The following is a 22,388-nucleotide window of genomic DNA, read 5'->3' as shown; positions in this document are numbered from 1 at the left end:
ACCCCTAACCACTGGACCACCCAGGGAATTCCCCTGATACCTTTCATTAGTTCAGCCTGTTGCACTGGATAACTTTTTGGTGTTTATTTGAAAACCGCTGTTTGCCCTCTTTCTATCTGTAGGCAACGAATACATAATTGCTAGATCGTAGGGATATGATATATCACTTTTGTTTTATAGAAGCTGACTGGATAGGAGAGGTTCAGACTTGGCTGACCTCACGCAATTAATAAACAGGGAGTGACCCGGGACCAGGACCTAAGTAGTAGCCCAGACAATTAATAGGCATTGTCCCACCTATTCACACAAGGGTTAACCCAGCATTTCCTTTCCACGCCCTGTTAACTCCACCCCCTTCCCCGTGAACCAAAAGCGGAGTGGCCAGGGAAGCTTGTCCCTTGCGGGATGCCGTAGGGGCCCGCCCTCAGCTGCTCTGGCCCCGCCCTCAGCTGCTCTGGTCCGGTCAAACATGGCGGCCTCCGAGTCAGCGGCGGCTGTGAATCCAGGCACTGCGGAGGGCGAGGAGGAGACGATTCTCTATGACCTGTTGGTCAATACCGAGTGGCCCCCGGAGACAGAAGTACAGGTGAACCAGGCTCCTCCAGGGCTGAGGCCAGCTTGGTGCGGGCGCTGCCCCGGCAGAGCCACGTTGCAGTAACCACGTAGGAGAGTGGAGCTGGGTGGGCGGGGGAGCAGGACTCCGCCGCTTATGCGGTCGCCCTGGCAACGATACCGTGGGCTAGCGAGGGTCTGGGTCCCCCAAGTGGGATTTCCTGGGATTCCTCCTGGGCTCCAAATTAGGATGTCGGGGGGCGGAACCTCGGTCCCTGAGGCATGTACCTCCCCACGCTGGTTTTGTTTCACTGCTCCTACTTGGAGGGGAGGCACAGCGTTGGATTCGAGGGTCCTTCTCATATCTAGACTCTTGGTGGCCCCTTCCCGCGGGCCGGCTAGGGCTGGGCAAGGCTGATCCTCATCTGAAGTGGGAGGATTTTCCAGGACACTACAGTCCATCTCAGCATCTGCTGGGCTGTCGTGGAGCGCGGCATCAGACCTTTGCTCCTACTTGGGCCTGAATTGCGCCGGTTCTTGTGTATTTCAGTATATAAGCATTTAATGAGTGTATGTGTGTGTGCGTCCGTGTTCCAGACACTGTGCCAGGCGCTGGGCTTACAGAGGTGAATAGCTTTCGTGGTATTTGCAGTCTAGAGGGAAGACAGTTGGAGTAAACGTTTTTCATCGCCTACCGTAATATGCGCTGTAATAGCGGTGTGAGCAAAATGCCTTCCTTGGGGAGTGAAGACTTACGAGCTACGGACCCGGCTTTGGGTTCTCTGTTAAAAAGGGGTCGTAGGGGTTGGTAATCTGGACCTTGGAGTTATTAGTTTCGTAGAGAGGACCTCCCAGGCACAGAATGAAGAGTAAGAACCAGGAATCCACATTTATTCAACAGCTATTTTATGAGTCCCTAACGTGTGCCAGTCACTGCTTTTGGCTCAGAACACGCAGGAAGATCGGAAAGGACTTTCTCTAAAGATCATGGAGCCCAGCCCATATGAATTCTTATTTACAACGTCTTTTCTGAGTTTCTTTACTGGAGAAAGTACTCATTCTCCTGCTTCTCTTTGCTTTGTTTCTATCTGTAAGTAGTTTTTTTTTTTAAATTTATTTATTTAGGCTGTGCCAGGTATTAGTTGTGGCATGCAGACTGTTAGGTGCGGCATGCATGCGGTCGACCAGGGATCGAACCTGGGTCCCCTGCATTGAGAGCGCGGAGTCTTACCCACTGGACCACCAGGGAAGTCCCTATAAGTAGTTTTTAAATACTGGTAACTTGTACCCAGTACTCTGAGTATTAGCAAAGAAACATAACTTATTGTATAAGTATTACTAGAAAATTCTCAAATATGTTTGTTTTTGTTTTTCCATTTGCAGCCTAGGGGCAACCGGAAACATGGTGCATCCTTTATCATCACAAAAGCAATTAGGGGTAAGTATAGCACATTTATTTTTCTACGTATAATGATACAGTTAGCCGATAATTTTTTTCTCATTCTTTTCTATTCATAACTGCTGTTTTAGGAAGTTTAGGGATTTGAAATGTGTTCTTCTGAGTTTTAATGTAGAGCCTGATTAAAAATGAATAGCACAAATGTTATGTAAGCTTTATTTTATAAAAAATGCATATATACATATATGATATGTATGATATGTCTATAAATATACATATGTGTGTATATACACATATGTATGCATATGTTTACACACATACATTTTTAATGCGGCTTAAAGTATGGCCTGAGTTTAACCATTATGGATGTGTTCTGGAAGAAATGAAGAAAATCAAACCCACTCAGAGAATCTACGGACATCGACAGTGAAAAGAGAGTGACAGACTGTTTTAAGTGTTTTACATGATGTTTCAGATACATCTGTTTAGAGTCACTCAAATTACAAATTTGATTAACCAGGACATTCGTTTAACTCCCGACTGACTTTATGTATGAGCTCACGAGATCTGAGAAAGTATTGAGCACTAGCCGATTAAGCTGGTGTTACGAGGGCTTTATGTATATTTATTGATGCAATCCTTTACCAGACCAACAAGGTAGGTGTGTTAGGAATTTATGTTTTTAGATGAGGAAACTTGCCCAAGGTCATGCATTTGGATAGACTACATTTCTTTCTGAATCCAAAGCCCATCCTTATTATACTGGGGAATTTCAGCTACTTTCAAAGAGAAGGTTCAGTTTCAAAGGAGTTGAGTACTTGAAATTAACTCTAATTTTATCTTCTGATAAAGATAAAATACTTTTATCTTCTGTTACAAGAAGTACTAGCATGTTCAATTTTCATTATCACAAATGTGAAATTTTGAAAATTTAGGAAATGTACACAAGTAATAAAATGTACAAAGTTTAGAGAATATAGCCAACCACAAATTAGAATAAATAATTCCTCATTTTACCACCTGGAGATAATCTCTTATCCTTCAGACCTTTTGCTATTGATACATACATAACCATGTACACAGGTTCACACATGATTACATTTTAAATGGAATCATATAAAACATTGCTTGTCCATAGTGTGTTAGAGATTTTGTTTCCCATGGACTTCCCCATTTTAGGCAATATTATTATTTTTTAAGTCTTCGCTATAAAGTGAAAAATGGTATCTTAACCTTTATACAAATACTTAGGTTTTAATGGGTGATTACTATGACTTCTACTCCATGGTTTTATTAAAGCCTGTTAGGAGAAATTTAGCATCTCAAACCACTTTTACTTGTTGTACTGTTAGGAAATACTTCAAAGTTCTTTGAATAACGCAAACTTGGGACTTAATATAAAGCAATATGTGATGTAAAAGTTATAATGTATATTAGATTATATTTATTCTTGTCAAGAGTTTTATTCTCCATGTTTTGTTTTGTGATGACTCAGTCTACAGTATATTTCAGGTTTATTATCAATAAATCTAAAATTGAAAATGATTCCTAAAGAATAGCTCATTCATATTTGGCTTTGCTGTTTCTTTTTATTACAGATCGTTTATTATTTTTAAGCCAATATATCTGGTACAGGTGAGTCATGAATTCTTCAGAGAAACAGTATGAGCAGCAAATACAAACAATATTATTTGTATTTATGATTTAAGTTTTCAGAATTGAATCCCAGATTGTGATATGGATACTGACATTCAGGTGAACCCAATTTATAAGAGACCTTTCAAACATTTGGCCTACCCTGACAAGATCTCTCAGTAAAAGTAGGGTACTTTTTGATCCCTTAGTCATTATTAGGAATATCTCATAGCAATTTCTACTTTCTCTCAGTGTTCTCAGCCTTATCTTGAATGCCCGCATGATGGATCTGTGCTTGTGTATCTTTTTAAAAGCCTTTTTGTTCTTATTGTTATATCGACTCTTGTGGTTAATATTCATTCAGTTGCTATGCATCAGAGAAGTTTCTTTAGTTTCAGTTCTTGGGAACTTCTTAAGTCTTTTGAATGTTAAGTGTGTTTTTAGGCCTGGCGCTAATATTCACCTTTAAAAGGAACAGTGAAATGATTATTCTGACCAAGATGCATGTGTAGGAATTGTTTTATAGAATTATTTACCACAGATTGCCTTTTACTCAAGGACATCTAATCTTAAAAGCTCCAGAGATAATAGAGTTCTAGTTCTATAAAAGGGACCTTTGGCTCTTCTCTGAGGTTAGCTCCAGTGCTTTTCTGCTTTTACTGTGTGTGTGTGTGTGTGTGTGTGTGTGTGTGTGTGTGTGAAATTCCTTATTGAATTTTATCTTATTTTTGGGGGTGTGGGGTGTGATAGAGAACTGAGTGAGGGAGAGGGTAGAGGTGGGGAGGGGAGTGTAAGAGCTAGGCTGTTTTTCCTGGTGTCACCGGGCTACACTTGCTAGTGCTGAGCACCCGTGGAAAGGGATGGCAGAAGATACGTCTGTTTGGGTCACTCCTTGACAGTAAGTCCTTTTGTTATTTGTCAAGAAGGAGGACTTCCAAGTGCTCCCTCTGATATAAGCCTTGCCCAATGTGTAAACGCCTTAAGATCAGGCATCAGGAGGTATGTTTCTCCCAAGAAGTCCCTTTCCTTGCATTGGCCACGTTGATCAGTGTACAGACCATCAGTGAGCACACCATGAGGTGATTATCTCGTCTTCCCTGTGGTATGTTTCTTTCAAAAAGCTTGTAGTTGAGTTTTTTTTTTTTTTTTTTTGTAGTTGAGTTTTTTGCTCTTGAGTTTATGGTAATTGTACCTAAAAGGTTTCGGGGCCAATATTTCTTTCAAGAGGCTTTTTCTTTTCAAGTTTTTTTCTTTCAATCATGAAATACTATAAACAGACTGAGAATTATAGACAATAATATAATAAACCTGTTACGATTTCTGTCCACATCTGAACTAAAGCAGTTGTTGCTGTTCTGCCGTGTTTGCTTCAGATAGCCCTGTTGTTCTTTGTATGCAAGATGTTACAGCTCAAGTCCTCTCCCCACGCTCTGCCGTGTTTGCTTCAGATAGCCCTGTTTTTCTTTGTATGCAAGGTGTTACAGCTCAGGTCCTCTCCCCACACTCTGCCCAACCTTTCCCCACCCTTCCCCTCCAGGGGGAGTTATCATTCTCATGTTGATTGTATCATTCACCTGCATGTTTCATCTTTATTATTTCTGTAACTATCTGATGGCATTAAATATTTTATGTTTTAAAAATGAACATGAATATACTGAATGTAAATTACTAATATTTTTTATCCTATTTTGTGTTTTTATTATTTTTTTTCATTTTCCTGTCCCCACCCCCCCAGTCAAATTATTTTCTTTCTGCTTCTTTTCCACCTATTTTCTTGATTTCTTCATGTGTTACTCATCTAATTTATCTCCTGATTCACGTATGGTGGATCATTTCCTTATATATTTTGTGAATGATGCTATCGTGAGCTTATGCCTGGGCATCTTGTGTCACATGAGTAAAGTGAAATCGCAGTCCAATCTTGCATTCAGTAAAAGCTTGGGGTTTTGATTTTTTCATAGGTTTCATTCCCATTCCCCCACAGACCAGAATTCCAGGCGGAGATGAGATTCTGGAAGGTCTCCCTGGGCCTGTGGTGACATTTGTCTAGTTCTCCCTTCTCTGATAGCGCTGCCATTTGAGAGTCCTGGCCTCTGCAGGAGTCTCACCTCCAGCTGCTGTCCTTCCTGTGGCCCACAGCTCATTTCCTCTCCCAGGTGTTAACTCTCATTTTGAGTTCTGTTTCTCTCTTTGTCCTGTACCCAACCCTGACTTTCAGTTCTCTTTGCATTTGTAGTTCTTGGAGATTTCTTTCTTGTCAGTTTAGCTGTACATTAGAATATGTTTTCGTTAGAGTTGAGCCAGAATTTCTAGGTGTGCATTGCAGGAGGGGTTTCTTTCTTTTTTTTTTTTTTCTTTTTTGCAAAGATGTCAAACATTTCTTAGAATTTTTTTTTTAACATCTTTATTGGAGTATAGTTGCTTTACAATGGTGTGTTAGTTTCTGCTTTATAACAAAGTGAATCAGTTATACATATACATATGTTCCCATATCTCTTGCATCTCCCTCCCTCCCAAGGAGGGGTTTCTATAAGCTCATTCTGCTATGTTACTGGCACCCTCAGTATCTTCTCCTTAGAAAAAATAAAAAATTTATTTCATTGAACACATCACCAGGTTTTTTTGGAAATAGAGAAATGTATGTGGTCAAGTTTCAGATGTCCAATTAGTAAGTTTTGGTTTTGGGTTTGCCAATATTCAGTTTTTATATTCTAATGGAAAAGAATCCTTATCGCTTGCCATAGATCTATACGTTATTTATAATGTTTACCTACTTATACATGGTTTCCGTGATTAGATGTTAAGTTAGCTGATGTGTTGTGGTTTCAGCCCTGCACCTTTTCTGCTCCCTGATGGACTAGTTCGTTTGGTTAATAAACAGGTGAACTGGCATTTGGTACTTGCAAGGTAAGAATGCATAAAATTCACATAATGTTCCTCTGCCTGGGCAACCATTTAAATTCCATTATGGATATTAATTTTGGTGTCCTTATGGCTTGCAGTCTCGATTTTTATTGTATATAAATTCCCTGTGCCACATATGATTAGTATTGTTTAAATGTGTTAATTCAACTGTATTGAGTTATTTTGTATGCTTTTTGTATCTATATACTCATCTAATTATAAAGTCAAAAAGTTGGATAATTCAAGATATGAACAAATTTGAAAATGATTTTAATTTCTTAAAATGATTCCATCTGTGGTGAAGACGGCTGCAAACACTCACATAGGAATTTGTTTCTCTTTCTCTCCCGTGAAAGCAATGGGAAGCTTTTGGCTGCTGTTCAAGATCAGTGTGTGGAGATCAGGTAACTGTTACTATTATTCATATTCAAAATTTCCCTTGAGAAAAGTTTTACCTAATTTATGAGAACTAAGATTTTTAAAGGGGGTATATTTAAAGGAATTTTATTAGTAACTCACGTAATTTTGTAAGGTGTCAAGCACCAGCTTGTGCCAATTGAAGGATGAAGGATGCTTTCTCAGAGTATGCCTTCTGCTTCCCCAGGTCACTCTGCTGTCTCCTGAGAAATTTTACTTTCTCAGTAGACAAAGGCGTGTCTTCCAGAACTCTGAAAAAAATCACTCTTGCTTGACCAGTTACTGCTAAGACAGCTAAGCAGATGCTCAGGAAGGTATACAAAAAATAGAGGTTGCTTTACTTGTTGGCAGAAAGCTGTAGATGGAATATGGGTTTGCAAAACACTAAGGCTTCACGTTACTGGAGACCAGTGATACTCTCTGTCCTCTTGAGACATCAGTGCATTACACACATCTAGAAGTCTCTAAGTTGGGCTTTCCATGTACTTCATTTTTAAGTAGTATATCAGTTGTGAAAGGAATAGCAACAATAGCAACTAATTTAGGAAAACTAGTTGATTTTCTGGGAAATTATCAGCAGGAAGCCAAATGTGTTGCATCTCTGAAAGTGGGGGCTACTCCTTTCTTTAGGGAAGCCCTAACTCTTGAGTCTCAAAAGATAAGCACTGAGGCAGAAATTTCAGGTTGCCTAGATACCAGGCAAAAGTTTTTTCTACTACTTTATTATTGAGTAAAACTAGTATTAATGAGCATTCAGTTGTTAGCACACTGGTTTTAGCTTTCTGCTTGTGAAATTTCTTTTTCCATTTATCCAAATGGAACTGGACCCCTCAACTTTTGGGAGACAAGAGGGTTTGCCCCCATTGGGACACCGACTTCGGATTGGGAGGCTCCGTAATCCTTCTTAAAACTATCAGGATAGAAATGATTGGCAATAATGACAGCCTTTCAGAACTTCATTTCTTCATCTGGCATGGCTTTAATAGGCAGGACCCTTTTCTCTAAGAGCAACAGTGAGCATCAGGTGGCACAGTGTTTGAACTGATGTTCATAGAAATGGGCTATAGCATTTCCTACTCCATTTGCTGCAATGATGTCAAATTTTTTTTTCTTTGGAGAAACGTGCTCATCTGTGACTTCTTTATGAACAGCAGATAGTAATCAAAATTTCCATCTTCTTTCCACGAAATGAGAACATTAATGGAATGATTTTAGGTGTTAAGGTTGGAATATGCATGTGGGGATGGCATTGATATTTAGGCTTGTGAAGGAGAGTTTGACAAAGGGTTTCTGGAACTTGTTAATAAAAACTGTGATGCAAAGAAAAAATAATTGTTTGCTTTTGTAAGAGCATTTGCTACTGGATTGCTAGTGTGTAAAATTATATTTATAAAACTTATACATATATCCAGCTCTTTAGGAATTCACTCATGAATTTGAGATTAAGCGGTGAGGGAAGATTTCTGGGCAACAGAAGTGATGCTCATCAAGGTCTTACTCATCTGGTCTGTAATTTGCAAAAAAGCTTTGTAACTTATTATATTCAAAGACTCTGGTATGGTGAAGAGTCAGCTCTCTCAGGAAGCCTTACAGGAACGCATTCCCAGTGGATCCCCCTTCCCCTCATTGGTTAGGTGCTGATCCTTTATGTTCCTATAATAATTAACACATTTATTATACTTAATGATAAGGTAATGCTAACAACGTTGGGCACCACTGTGTTCGTTGTTTTTTTTTTAACATCCAGCATTGTGTGTTACATGTGTTGACTCAATACTTGCAGAAGGCCAATGAGGTAGGTATAACTATTCTCTACTTTAGAAATAAGGAATCTGGCACAATGTGGTTAAATAACTTGCCCAAGGATTTGAAATCAGCCATCGTAGCTTCATTGTTCATGCTCTTATCTACAAACCTATACTACCTTTTGATCATGCCTTTTAGCCATCTATGCCCATATGCTTATACGTGGATTTCCCCCAGTATATTTAGGGCCATTGCTTTGCACAGCTCCAGGGGTGCCATTTGCTTGAAACTCAAGTGATGGGGTTTGAAGTCTACAGCTCCATTATACTGTGTGTTCCTGGGAGGCATGGGCTGTCCTTTTTTCCTAGCACTTGTATATTTCCTTGGATGTAATAGGTGCTTAGTTTATGTTTAATGAGTAAGTGGTGTGTTTGCAAGTGGGACGGGGAAGCAGATGCTGGGAGGGCATTACAGGGCAAGCCTGCTGACTTGCTCGGAGTTGGCACTCAGTTGATTTTGTTGAAAATAGACACCCACACTTACTTTGCAGGAACCTGAAAGGAAGTGTCTTTGAGCAAAGATGTGGGATGGTGAGCAAAGAAAAAGGGCAAGGTAGATCCCCGAAGTCAATGCTATGAATAGTGGCTGTGCCTCCATAATATTTAAGACGTTTGTTCTCTCTTCTCTGTACGTGTCTTCTCTACCGCAGTGAAGAGCACATACAATCTAAGTTGGCTCCAGAAGTAATAGTAGTGGGCACCCAGTATCCAGTAAATATTTGTTGAATGGATTAGAATATGAAAGATGATTACAGTATCTGGGGTTGTTATTCAGTGTTAGGAAGCAGTTATAAATGTGAAATGGTTTTTGTGGAAAACATGCAAAGCTGAAACACACTTTAGTTTAGGAGACAGCTCTGCCTTTTGCAGGACAGAACTGGGGCTGCTCTTCCCCAGCTTTAGTTCTGTGGTGAGTGGCAAGTGACTCTAACAGCTTGCTCTAATGTGGCGTACTTAACCTGCTTGTGTGTGGCGCTCACGTGGGTGAAAGGTGACTTGTGAATTGCTACTTTAATTTGTAACTTGGTGGTGGTTATGGATTATCAGTGGTTAATATATGTTTCTTTTATTCCTAGATAGTGAAGTAATATGTTATAAATATGGGAACTAATAAGAAACCATCACAGAATACAACAAAAAGCATTAAAATAGGGGACTCTTATAAAGAAGGCACCCCCTTCCCCCCAGTTTGCTCATCTATCTTAATACATTCTGTGAAGTTTCGACAAAACAAATTTATGTCTCCCTCCCTCCCTCCCTCCCCTTTTCCAGCAAAAAGAGCAAACTATTATTTGTGATTATATTAAGGATGAAAGTAATGAACATTTACTTTGGTCTAGTTCATGCTAATTTATATGTAACATCTCATTTAATCTTTTCCCAAAGCTGTGAAGTTGCTGTTACTTATCCTGTGTTATTGAAAAGAAAATGAAATCATGTTGAATATTTTGTCCAGGTTACACGAGAGAGCATAAATCAGGTCAAGTTCACTTCAGAGATCATGTCCTTTCTGCTCTAGTCCACATAGAGGCCTAATAGTCCAATTTCTTGAGGAAATTTATTTCCATATTTGTAACTGGATTTTGTTATAATATTTTAATAAATGGCTAAAAATCTTAAAGAGTCTGTAAAGTTTGTTTTAAAGGTAATGCTTAGTTATTTTACAAATATTAGAAAATACAGTTAAGTAATTATGAAAGAAGAACAGCAAATTTTACTGTCCAAAGTTGTCTACTGTCAGCATTTTGGTGTATGTTCTCTGACACTTTTCTGTGTGTGTACAAAATATATATAGATAGATATATACTACATATATATATGTAGATGATGCTGTACATTCTATTTGATACCTTTTTCTTGATAACTTTTGAAAATTAAGATATCGTCAGCATCTTTCCATGTCACGTATCGTAATAGCATAATATTTCATTGATTATATATAGCAAAATCTAATAATTAATCTCTTCATACTGGCTGTGTTTTTCTCTTTCATAACTTAGGCTGCATTAGTTGCCTTGATATCTGTGTATATCTGTAATTATTTCCCAGGGATAACTTTGTAGAACTTAAATTGCTACGTCAAATACTATGGACATTAAAGTTTTGGATAATTATTACTAAATTCTTTTCCAGAAGGTTTACCAGTTTTCATTTTTGAAGATATAATAATTAGAATACTTTAGTATATATTTCAATATCACAGATATTAAGTAGGTCGCTAATATAAATATGGTCACTTGTTAAAGCTATTTGACTTGTTAAAACAAGACTTTTCTCCCTAAGTGATTAAACTCTGCAATATGATTCAGACCAGTAGTTCTTAACCAGGATCAATCGGTGGAGCTTTAAAAAAAATATTTGTGCCTCTGGGCCCCGTCCCGGATTTCCTGCATCAGAGCCTTTGTGGATAAGGTCCAGGCATCTCTATTGTATTAAAAGACTGTGCTTAAAATCAGTTATGCTTGTATCACTAGATTCCTAATGTAGTTATGTTCCTAGTGAAATAAGAAGGTCGGAAGAAAACGTTGTCACCAATGAAAGGCTCTTACTTGAGGCACAAAACCATCCATATGAGAGAAGGAATGATTTAGTGTTGTCTAGAGAAGTTGTCTGGTCTGTGTTTGTGATGTCTTATAGTACTACACAGCAGTGTTGTTATGGCAAAACTGTTGTCTTAATTTTACATATATTTTGCAGGTCTGCAAAAGATGATTTTACATCTATTATTGGGAAATGTCAAGGTAAGAGTTTCCAAAATAGTCAAAAAATGAAAAATTCAAATCTGCAGCAGTTAATTTTTTTTTTTTTTAAACTCATTTGTTGGGCTTCCCTGGTGGTGCAGTGGTTGAGAGTCCGCCTGCTGATTCAGGGGATGTGGGTTCGTGCCCCGGTCCGGGAAGATCCTGCATGCCGCGGAGTGGCTGGGCCTGTGAGCCGTGGCCGCTGAGCCTGCGCGTCCGGAGCCTGTGCTCCTCAATGGGAGAGGTCACAACAGTGAGAGGCCTGCGTACCACACACACACAAAAAAAATCCTCATTTATTTATTTATCTATCTATTTATTTATTTTGGCTGCGTTGGGTCTTTGTTGCTGCATGCGGGCTTTCTGTAGTTGTGGTGCACGGGGGCTACTCTTTGTTGTGGAGCCCGGGCTTCTTGTGGTGGCTTCTCTTGTTGCAGAGCATGGGTCCTAGGCGTGCGGGCTTCAGTAGTTGCAGCACATGGGCTCAGTAGTTGTGGCATGTGGGCTTCAGTAGTTGTGGCTCGTGGGCTCCAGAACGCAGGCTCAGTAGTTGTGGCGCACGGGTTTAGTTGCTCCACGGCATGTGGGATCCTCCCGGACCAGGAATTGAACCCATGTCTCCTGCATCGGCAGGCAGATTCTCAACCTCTGAGTCATCAGGGAAGTCCCAGCAGTTAATATTTCTTAAAAAGTCAGAATAGATACTGTTTATTGACAAGGATTATTATGAATTTATTAAAATAATTTTAAAGCATCTTAACTGATTTCTATTCTGTAAATGTTTTGTTTTAAGATCTGAATTTTGGAGAGATTTGAAATTGAAACTGTTTTACAAAAGTCTAAGCCAGTTTTGGGATAAAGTATTTGTATTTTGAATTCAATGCAGAAAATAATTTGTAGATATGTTAGGAGTTGGTCAGTTATAGACTAGTAACAATAATCTTGGATTTGATCATTGTTTGATATACGATTCAGCAAAAATTTACTGAGTATCATTTATGTATGTGAACCATTTCCCTGGGTCCTAGGGGTATGATTGTGAGCAAAAAGGCATGGCCACTTACCTCACGAGGCATGTAGACCCTCAGCTATATACTTACAGACTGATAAATCTGATGAAGGAAAAATACAGAGCAGAGTGAGAGTTTAACCAGGGGTGTGAGATGAGATTGTTCAGAAAAAGTGACTTTTGGAAAGCAGCCTTAAGAATGAGTAGAAGGTAGGAGAAGAGGGGGGAGTGTTTTGATCTGTGGGAGCCGTGTATGAAAAGGTAGGAGAACCATATGGGAGGAAAACAATTAAGTGGGTACTGTTAGGTAAATGCATCTATTATTTATGTTTTATTTACAGGACCTCCAGTTCCATTTGTCTGACCTTGTTTTACTTTAACAGTGGAGTAGTTGTAGGAATCATCATGATGATAATCATAGTCATTGTGGTGATGACACAGCCACTTGTCATGTCCTTCCTGTGTGCCAGGCGCTGCATGGACTTCTCCTCATTTACTTGGAAGAACATAGTATACATATTTTACCTTAAAGCAGCATTAGGGTAGAATAAGTAATCAACAGTGAAAGAGCAAGGAGAAGGGAGGCATTGGTAGCTTTGAAATCTACAAAATGGTGGTAAGACAGAGGATTCCCCCTGGCTGGTTGGTCTTAAGTTCCTGGTCAAATGTAACATTAGTGGCCTAGGGCCAGTTTCCTTCTCATTTTTCTCATTCTCAGCTGTCCAGATGTGTTCAGAAGATTAAAAATCAAATATTTTAAAAATGTTTTCAGTCTCATATAAGTGGTGATATTAATTCTATTAGTATGTCAGAATCGTTATTCTTATACAATTCCACATATACTAGTGGATAAACTAGTAATAGAGTTCTTATGGAGTTAGCTTTACGTATAGTGTATATTGTCACTTAAAAGCAAATGTGAAATTTCCTACATATTTATATAAATTTACCTCCCCTTCTTAAAATCTGTTCCTTCTGTTCTGTTACTTGGAGAACCCTGTTCCCTCAGTACTCTGGTCAGTAGTACCATTACCTGTACCAAGCCAAAAATCTAGACAGTTTCTCTTCTTTTTCCTTCTCTCCCTTCTTTCTTACTTTGACAAATATTTATTTAGTTGCCACCATATGCCAGACACTATTATCCTAGGCAATCTGTTTACAATGAGGAATAAGACATAGGTTACCTAGATTTAAGGGTTTACAGTCCATCAGGGGAGAGAGAGAGAAATAATTCTTTGCACTTACACTGAGTGACACAGTGGAGAAGCCTCACCTTATCTTAACTTCACCACGTCCTGGGAATCTGTTTAAATGGCTCTTGCTTCCTGCTTGTGCACGTCAGCCATCACAGCCCTGGTTCAGGCTCTTAACATTTTTTTTTTACTTGGTTTCTTACAACAGTCTCCTGACAGGGTTTTCTTCTATATGCCCTTCACTTATCAGTACTTTACCCTGCTTGTCAAATTGATCATCCTTCATTGAGAATTCTCTCAAGATTACCCTTCAAGTCTGGCTCCACTGCTTCCTAAATATTAACCTTGGACAAGTTACTTTACCTCTCTGAGCCTCAATTATCTGTAATACAGGCAAAATCCTATAGAATGGGTTGTGGAAAATGATGTGAGCTAATATATATAAAGCTCTTAGCATAATGTCTGACATACTAAGTACTTAGGAGGCGTTAAGCTGTTATTACTGTTACTAGTACTGTTATCCTGCCTAAAATCTTTCAATTGTTCACTCTTGACTATAGAATGCAGTTCATATTTTCTAGTTCAGGACACGAGTCAGCCTGTGTCTGTCCTGTAAATACCCCTGCCATACGTCCTGTGATCTAGTATAAAGAAGCTTGCAGTTTTCCATCCCCATTGTATTTTTCATGCCTTGGTACAGATGGTTCCTTTAGCCTAGAATCTCTCACCTTTATATTTAATTAATTAGTTCTGCATGTTTTAATTGAAGCATCAGCTTTTTTTGGAAACTTTTTTTTCTTGCCCTCTTCCTCATGATTTGTGCATTTTTCTTAATGTTTCTGTAGGACTTTTTGTACCTATGTCATTTCACTTAGCCTAATCTTTCCTTTTTAAATTGTTGACTTGCTTGTTTGATTCCTAATTAGATTGAAGGCAGGGCTTCTGCCTTACTCAGCTTTTTTTTTTTTTTTTTCGCATTCTTAGTGCCTAGCATGGTGTCTGACACATAGAAGGCACACAGTTTTTGACCATATCAAGTGGATAATGGTAGTTGGGAACTATTAAAAAGATTTTTATGAATGAATCTATGAAAAAGTGTATTTGCTTGTTTCTTGTGAGTTAATTTTGTAAGTTCATGAGTGTGTGTGTATGTATGAGTATATATATACATAATACATATATATGTATTATGTATATATATATAGACGTATATAAGTTTATGGGTAATTGTCATGATATTCATGTTTTTTATTCCTGTTGTATGCAAGTGTGTATACATACCACAATTAGAACAATAAGGGTAGGTAGGAAGCCGTATTTGCTTAGTACCTTTCTGAAAGTAAATCGAAGGGGAGTAGTTTTTGTGAATTTCTAAACCTTGGGGCTTTAGCATTTTCTGAATTTGCTTCCTATAGTTTTTTCACCAGCACTTATTAAAGTGGACCAGGCTTGGCTTAAATAATGTATAAGGATCAAGAAGTTCCGAGAAGAATAACTTGGGGGTATTCAATGGCCTTTTCTCCCAGTGCGTCCCTTTTGTTGGGTGAGGGCTTGGGGAGCCTGCAGTGGGCTTCTGAGAAGTGGTGCTCAGAATGTTGGAGTGATTCAGACAGACAGCCCCTTTGAGCTTTGACATTAGACCCTACTCTGAATCAGTAAGTAAGCTGAGAAATCTGTAAGTTAACATGAAATTGGAAGATTAACCCTTCTGTATTTTACACAGATTGTGATATTTGTTAGAGCTTTTACTGTGTACAGTTAATGTGGCAGCATGAGTGAGGTAATAATGCTTTGAGAACTAATGTTTTATTTTGTTGGCTTCTGAATGTGTGGATTTACGACTTTAATGTGCATTAATGGCTTCTTTCCATTTCATGTAATGTGAGGTAGTGATCATTTGCTTATTATCTTAACTCATCTTTATGGGAATAACTCTGGTATGCCAAATGATATTTCCTGCGTATGCCTGGAGAGAAGGAACCGGATGGTTGTTAATGCGTTTCTGAAACTACATATCGTAGTCTGCAAACTGAAATAGGAGCTGTTTGGTTCCACTTCGGTATTTTTCAGTTATTGTTTTATAAAGTATATGCTGTTTGAGGATATTTAAATGTGGATTGCAACTTGTTGGCTATGTTTGCCAGGCCATAAATAGTAATTCAGTCTTCTCTTTCTATCCTGAATAGTGACCTAAAAATAGCACATGGAATTAGACATTTTCAGAGCTGTACTATGTTAATCAGGAGATTTTTCTCGTAGTTCTGATTTTGAGATACCATAAACCAGAGCTTCCCAATGCTGAGCAGCAGCTTGCCTAGTGTAGGTGGGCTGAGGTCCTCTCAGCCCTCCAGTGGCCCGGTGGCCCTCTGACAGCGTGAGCTCAGGCTGGTTGCCTCCAGTTTCCAGCAACCTCATCAATTTACCCATAGGTGCCATACAAACGTGATATTCTACGTGTGTCTTGACATGAAAAAGGTTGGGAAGCACAGACTGTTTGAAGCACCCAGATTTTGAAATGAAACATTTCATTCTTGAACTGTGATTCAGGAACCTCAGGTTATATGGTAACTATTTCTTTTCATAACTTTTTTTTTTTTTGCGGTACGGGGGCCTCTCACTGCTGTGGCCTCTCCCGTGGCGGAGCACAGGCTCCGGACGCGCAGGCTCAGCGGCCGTGGCTCACGGGCCCAGCCGCTCCGTGGCATGTGGGATCTTCCCGGACCGGGGCACGAACCCGTGTCCCCTGCACCGGCAGGCGGACTCTCAACCACTGCGCCACCAGGGAAGCCCTATTTCTTTTCATAACTTTTAATAAATTTTTTCCTGTTGAAAAAATAATGCACATTCTCAGTAAAAATTTTAGAAACTAAGAATGAGCAAAAGTAGAAAATAAAAATAAGCATACCATCCAGAGATAAGTACTATTAACATTCCATGATCTGTTCTTTCAGACATTTTTCTGGAAGTGCTTGTTACTGTAGATATGCTCTGTGAAAGTAAAATGTTTTATAATCTGCTTTCTTCACTTAAAGATAGATCGTTAAGTCTTTTAGGTTGAAGTTAAAGAAGAACTTTCCGAAGTATCTTTTTTGATCTTTTTTTACTGGATAACTTCCTGAGTGTTAAGATGTAGGTCTCCCAATCATCCAAATTATCCGGAAAGTGCCTATAAATTTGATCTCTGAGGAGTAAGTACCTCACTGTTATACTTGATTTCACAAGCAAGGTAGAACCATCATTAGGCCTTTGTGCAGATAATTGTGTATAACATAGGTAGCAGGTTATTACATCTATGTTCATGGAGCTATTGGTTTATAGATTGTTTTTTCTTTTGGTAATGTTTTTCTGGTTTGGTATTAGAGTAGTGCTGGTCTCAAAATAATGAGTTGACAAGTGTCCCTTCTTTTTTTGTTTTATGCAAGAGTTTGTGTAAAATTGGAATTATTTCTTAATTGATAGAATTCACCAGTGAAACTTGGAATTTTGTGAGTAGGTTTTTAATTCCTAATTAAAATTTTATAATAGATACAAAGCTTTTTAAAATTTCAATTTCATCTTCTTTCGGTTCCGGTTTTTTTTAATGGAATTTTCCCCTAAATTTTAGCATATATTGGCTTAAAGTTGCTTGTAGTACTTCCTTATTATCCTTTCATTGTCTGTCAGACCTGTGGTGATGTCCCTCTTTTGTTCTTGATATTGGTAATTTGTGTTCTCTTTCTTTTCTCTTGATCAGTCAGGCCAGAGTTTTATCAGTTTATTAATATTCAATAAAAATAGGTTTTGATTTCTTTTTCTGTTGTTTTCTTTTGATTTTTGCTTTTATCTATATTATTTCCTTTCTTCTGCCTACTAAATTTAATTTGCTTATATTTGTCTAGATGGAATATGGAAATTTATATCACTGACTTTAAACCTTTTTTCCTCTGTAAGCATTTCAGCTTGTTGTAATATAAGCAGTTTTGTTATTGATATCTAATTCTGCTGTGGTCAGAGAAAATATTCAATATGATTTTAACCTTTTAAACTTATTGAGACTTGATTTATGGCCCAGCATATGGTCTGTCTTCAAAAGAATTTGACTCTTGCATATGGTGCAGTTTTTAGGTATCGTGGTTTACAAATGTTAATTACATTGAGTTGGGTTAGAGCTGTTCAAATTTTTATATATGCTGATTTTCTGTCTAGTTGTTCTGTCATTTCCTGAGAGAGGAGGGTTGACATTTCCAAATATAGTTGTGCATTTTATTTTACCCGTTAGTTCTATCAGCCTTTATGTACTTAGGGGTTCTAGTTTATGGGTGCCTACACATATTATTTTGTCTTCTTGATGAAATGGCTCCTTTACTGTGATGGAATGTCCCTTTCTATCTCCAGTAATACTTTTTGTCCTGGATTCTATTTTGTCTAATATTATTACAGCCGCTCTAGCTTTTTTATGATTAGCATTTGCATGACATATTTTTTCTCTTCTTTTTCATTTATCTGTATTAAATGTACATCTCTTATAGAAAGCATATAATTTGTCATGCTTTTTTTTCAGTGTGACAATTTCTGTCATTTAATTGTAATGTTTAGAACATTTACATTTTTTTAAACATCTTTATTGGAGTATAATTGCTTTACAATGGTGTGTTAGTTTCTGCTTTATAACAAAGTGACTCAGCTATACATATACATATATCCCCATATCTCCTTCCTCTTGCATCTCCCTCCCACCCTCCCTATCCCACCCCTCTAGGTGGTCACAAAGCACCGAGCTGATCTCCCTGTGCTATGCGCCTGCTTCCCACTAGCTATCTATTTTACACCTGGTAGTGTATGTATGTCCATGCCACTCTCTCACTTCATCCCAGCTTACCCTTCCCTCTCCCCGTGTCCTCAAGTCCATTCTCTACACCTGCATCTTTATTCCTGTCCTGCCCCTAGGTTCTTCAGAACCATTTTTTTTTTTAAGATTCCATATATATGTGTTAGCATACGATATTTGTTTTTCTCTTTCTGACTTACTTCACTCTGTATGACAGTCTCTAGGTCCATCCACCTCACTACAAATAACTCAATTTCATTTCTTTTTATGGCTGAATAACATTCCACTGTATATATGTGCCCCATCTTTATCCATTCATCTGTCGATGGACACTTAGGCTATTGTAAATAGAGCTGCAATGAACATCGTGGTATATGACTCTTTCTGAATTATGGTTTTCTCAGGGTATATGCCCAGTAGTGGGATTGCTGGGTCATATGGTAGTTCTATTTTTAGTTTTTTAAGGGACCGCCAAATTGTTCTCCATAGTGGCTGTGTCAATTTACATTCCCACCAACAGTGCAAGAGGGTTCCCTTTTCTCCCCACCCTCTCCAGCGTTTATTGTTTGTAGATTTTTTGATGATGGCCGTTCTGACCGGTGTGAGGTGATACCTCATTGTAGTTTTGATTTGCATTTCTCTAATGATTAGTGATGTTGAGCATCCTTTCATATGTTTGCTGGCAATCTGTGTATCTTCTTTGGAGAAATGTCTATTTAGGTCTTCTGCCCATTTTTGGATTGGGTTGTTTGTTTCTTTGATATTAAGCTGCATGAGCTGCTTGTATATTTTGGAGATTAATAGAACATTTACAGTTAATGCAATTATTGGACTGGTTAGGTTTTACCTTCTTATTTTTTTATTTGTCCTATCTCTTCTCTGTTTCCTTTTAGCATTTGTTCTGGGGTTTACAATGTGCATTTAAAAATTATTTTGTTACACAGTGTACATCCCTCCTACTCCTTTGTACCGTTGTCGAACTTTTTATAAATGCTAAACTGCCACAATATATATTTATATTATTTTTGTCCAGTAACTTTTTAAGGAATTAAAAAACAAGGGTAAATCTTTTATTTTTCCTTCTATTTTCCATTTCAGTTACTTTTCAACTTTTTCTTTCTGTAAATGTTTCCATTTGATAGTGTTTTCCTTCAACTTGAAGAAATTATTTAATATTTCTTGTAATGCAGGTCTGTTGATAAATTCTCTTATTGTTGGTCTGAAACCATCTTTGATTTTTGCTTTCATTTTTGTAAACTATTTTCTCTGGATATAGAATTCCAGGTTGACCTTTTTTTTCTTTCAGCTGTTTAAAGATATCATTGCATTGTTTTGATGAGAAAGCAGCAGTCATTGCTGTTATTGTTTCTGTTGGCAGTGTGTCTTTTTTTTCCTAGCTGCTTCTAAGATTTTCTCTTTTTCATTGATTTCACAAATTTGGTTCTCATGGGACTTGATTTTTTTTCTAGTTTTCCCGCTTTAGGTTGATTGAGCCTCTAAGATCAGTGGATTCATAGATTTCATCACATTTGCAAAATTTATGGACATTATTTAAAATTCAAATAAAATTTCCTAACTTAGTCTCTTTTTTTAAGCTGTGGTGGGCAGCCTAGTCTGAAAGTAGTTACTCTGGGTTTTTTTTTTTCTTTTAATTACAAAAGCAGTACATACTTTGAACAAATTCAAACAGTGCAGAAGTAACAAAAGGATCGTTTTATCTTCTCAATTTGCATTCTTCATAGAAACTTATATTAATGGTTTAATATAAAGCCTTCTTTGCTTATATGAACCTGTACATAGATGGATTGACTTTTTTTAGGTAAAAAAACAAGATCATCTTATGTATTTTGTTCTTCAGCTTGCTCCCGCACTTACTGTATTGATGATGTCTTTCCCAGTCAGTGTGCACAGGTGTAATCCAGTCTTTTAAATGAAGCCACAGCATTCCATTGTGAGAATGTGAACCACGTTTTATTTATCTGTTCCCCTCTTAGTAGAAATTTAGATTGTGTACAGTGGCTTGTTTTATTCTTTCTCTTCCCCTCTTTGTCCCTTTCCCCCTCTAACAGCACTGGAAAAGACATCTGTTTGTCCATGGGTGTAGCGTACAAAATGTAGCTACTGCCATATTTCCTTCCTGAAAGTTATACTTATTATACAACCATGTAAAAGGTATGATTATAAAGCTATTTCTTTTCTCCATTGTCAGCACCATATGTTACCTATTTCTAAAATATTCATCAGGTTAGGCAGAGGGAAAAAAGCATCTCATTTCCAATTTGCATATGTTTAGTTATATGGTAGGGCATATGTTAAGTTGTTTTTTTTGTTTTTGGTGAATTGTTAGATCATATCCTTTTGACTATATTCCTCTTGGATTATCTGACTTTTCCTTATTGACTATTTTCTTACTTGACTATTTCCTTATTATTTCTATATAGTATGAATGTTACCCTTTGTCATATATGTTGCAGATATTTTTCCCAATCCATTTGTCTTTTAAATGTGTTATAGTGTCTTTTTTTTTCCATGGAGCATTTTTTTTTTTTTTGGTAACCGCATTTGTCACTTTTTTTTCCTTTATAGCTTCCAAGTTTTGTATGCTTTCACCTTTCTTATTCTAGGATTGTAAAAATTTTCTCATATCTTCTACTAACACTTTAATTTCAAACATTTAAATATTTAGCTCCTCTGCATGGCTTTTTTTTTTTTTTTGCGGTACGCGGGCCTCTCACTGTTGTGGCCTCTGCCATTGCGGAGCACAGGCTACGGACACGCAGGCTCAGCGGCCATGGCTCAGGGGCCCAGCTGCTCCGTGGCATGTGGGATCTTCCCGGACCGGGGCACGAACCTGTGTCGCCTGCATCGGCAGGCGGACTCCCAACCACTGCGCCACCAGGGAAGCCCCTGCATGGCTTTTAGCGCCACTAGTTTACTCTTACTCACTGGTTCTTGATGTAAAAGTCAAAGTTGGGAGAGAGTGTTCATTGAACCCTTGGTGATCGTCCCATGGTCACACCCAGCTGTTTTATGGCAGCACTGAGAATAAAACCCGGTGTTCCTTCTTTGTAATTTTTTCCCTTTCCCAGTTCTAGTTTGGGTACGTGAGCACTGGATTGAAGTGTGCTCCTTTAGCCCTTGCGTGCTGTTGTGTCCCAGCCGAGCACGAAATGCTGGTGATGAAGTTATGAACAATACGGACACAGCACCTGACATTTTGGAATTTATAGTTTAATGCATAAGGCAGACAATAAAAAGTAGACAAATATATACTGATATGGGATAAGAGCTGTGAAAGACATGAAATCATTGGAATGGAGAAGAACAACGGAGCCTCGAGGCTGCTTAGACAGGGTGGTCGGAGCACACTGCCTAAGCAAGCAAGATTTAAATTGAGACGTGAAAGATGGAAGGGAGCCAGGGACCGGTTCGGGGAAGAGTGTTCCAGGCAGAGCAGACAGCACTGACAGGGGCTCTGAGGGGCAAGCAAGCTCGGCAGTGGGGCAGGTTGAAGGGGCCGCAGCCAGTGCAGGGTGAGCGCGGCTGTAAACGGTTTCACCAGCAACGTGGCAGCTGTCACACTGCTGGTTAACTTTATCATCAGCCCGTTTCAATACCTTTCAGAAAACTCCGTTGACACTGGCTTTGTACAAATCTGTGCTGTTCGTTCCTCTCCAAAACCACACAGGGTGCTGGAAAAATCTGATGATAATGTCTTTACTTTCACATTGTTATGGGAAATCTTCTCTTGTAATGAAAACATACCTTTATCTGGGTCAAAACACATGCCGAGTTTTCTGGAGCTGCTGGTTATAACTGGAAGTAATAGTAAAAACAAAGTCCCTTCAGGTGGAACTTACTTCAGACAGATACGGAAGGTAGTACATAAATCTGTTTATCCTCCTGTCAAAATGAAGAGGAAAGAT

The 22,388-nt window shown here is 38.4% G+C and overlaps 1 protein-coding gene across 2 annotated transcripts in view; it reads left to right on the top strand.

The window, feature by feature from the left end:
• Positions 1-468: 468 nt before the first annotated feature.
• NBAS (NBAS subunit of NRZ tethering complex) overlaps positions 469-22,388 on the top strand; it is a 339,942-nt gene continuing 318,022 nt past the window's right edge. For both annotated transcript variants that reach the window (XM_082852122.1, XM_082852121.1), the window contains exons 1-6: positions 469-586; positions 1,936-1,990; positions 3,550-3,586; positions 6,416-6,493; positions 6,847-6,894; positions 11,410-11,453. In XM_082852122.1, the coding sequence (XP_082708248.1) occupies positions 470-586; positions 1,936-1,990; positions 3,550-3,586; positions 6,416-6,493; positions 6,847-6,894; positions 11,410-11,453 (379 nt within the window). In that variant the 5' untranslated portion in view covers position 469. The remainder of the gene's footprint in view (positions 587-1,935; positions 1,991-3,549; positions 3,587-6,415; positions 6,494-6,846; positions 6,895-11,409; positions 11,454-22,388) is intronic.

This window comes from Leucopleurus acutus (genome assembly GCF_964270905.1).
Source record: "Leucopleurus acutus genome assembly, chromosome: 12".
Taxonomy (NCBI): Eukaryota; Metazoa; Chordata; class Mammalia; order Artiodactyla; family Delphinidae; genus Leucopleurus; species Leucopleurus acutus.
This window is presented reverse-complemented; position numbering and strand designations above follow the sequence as displayed.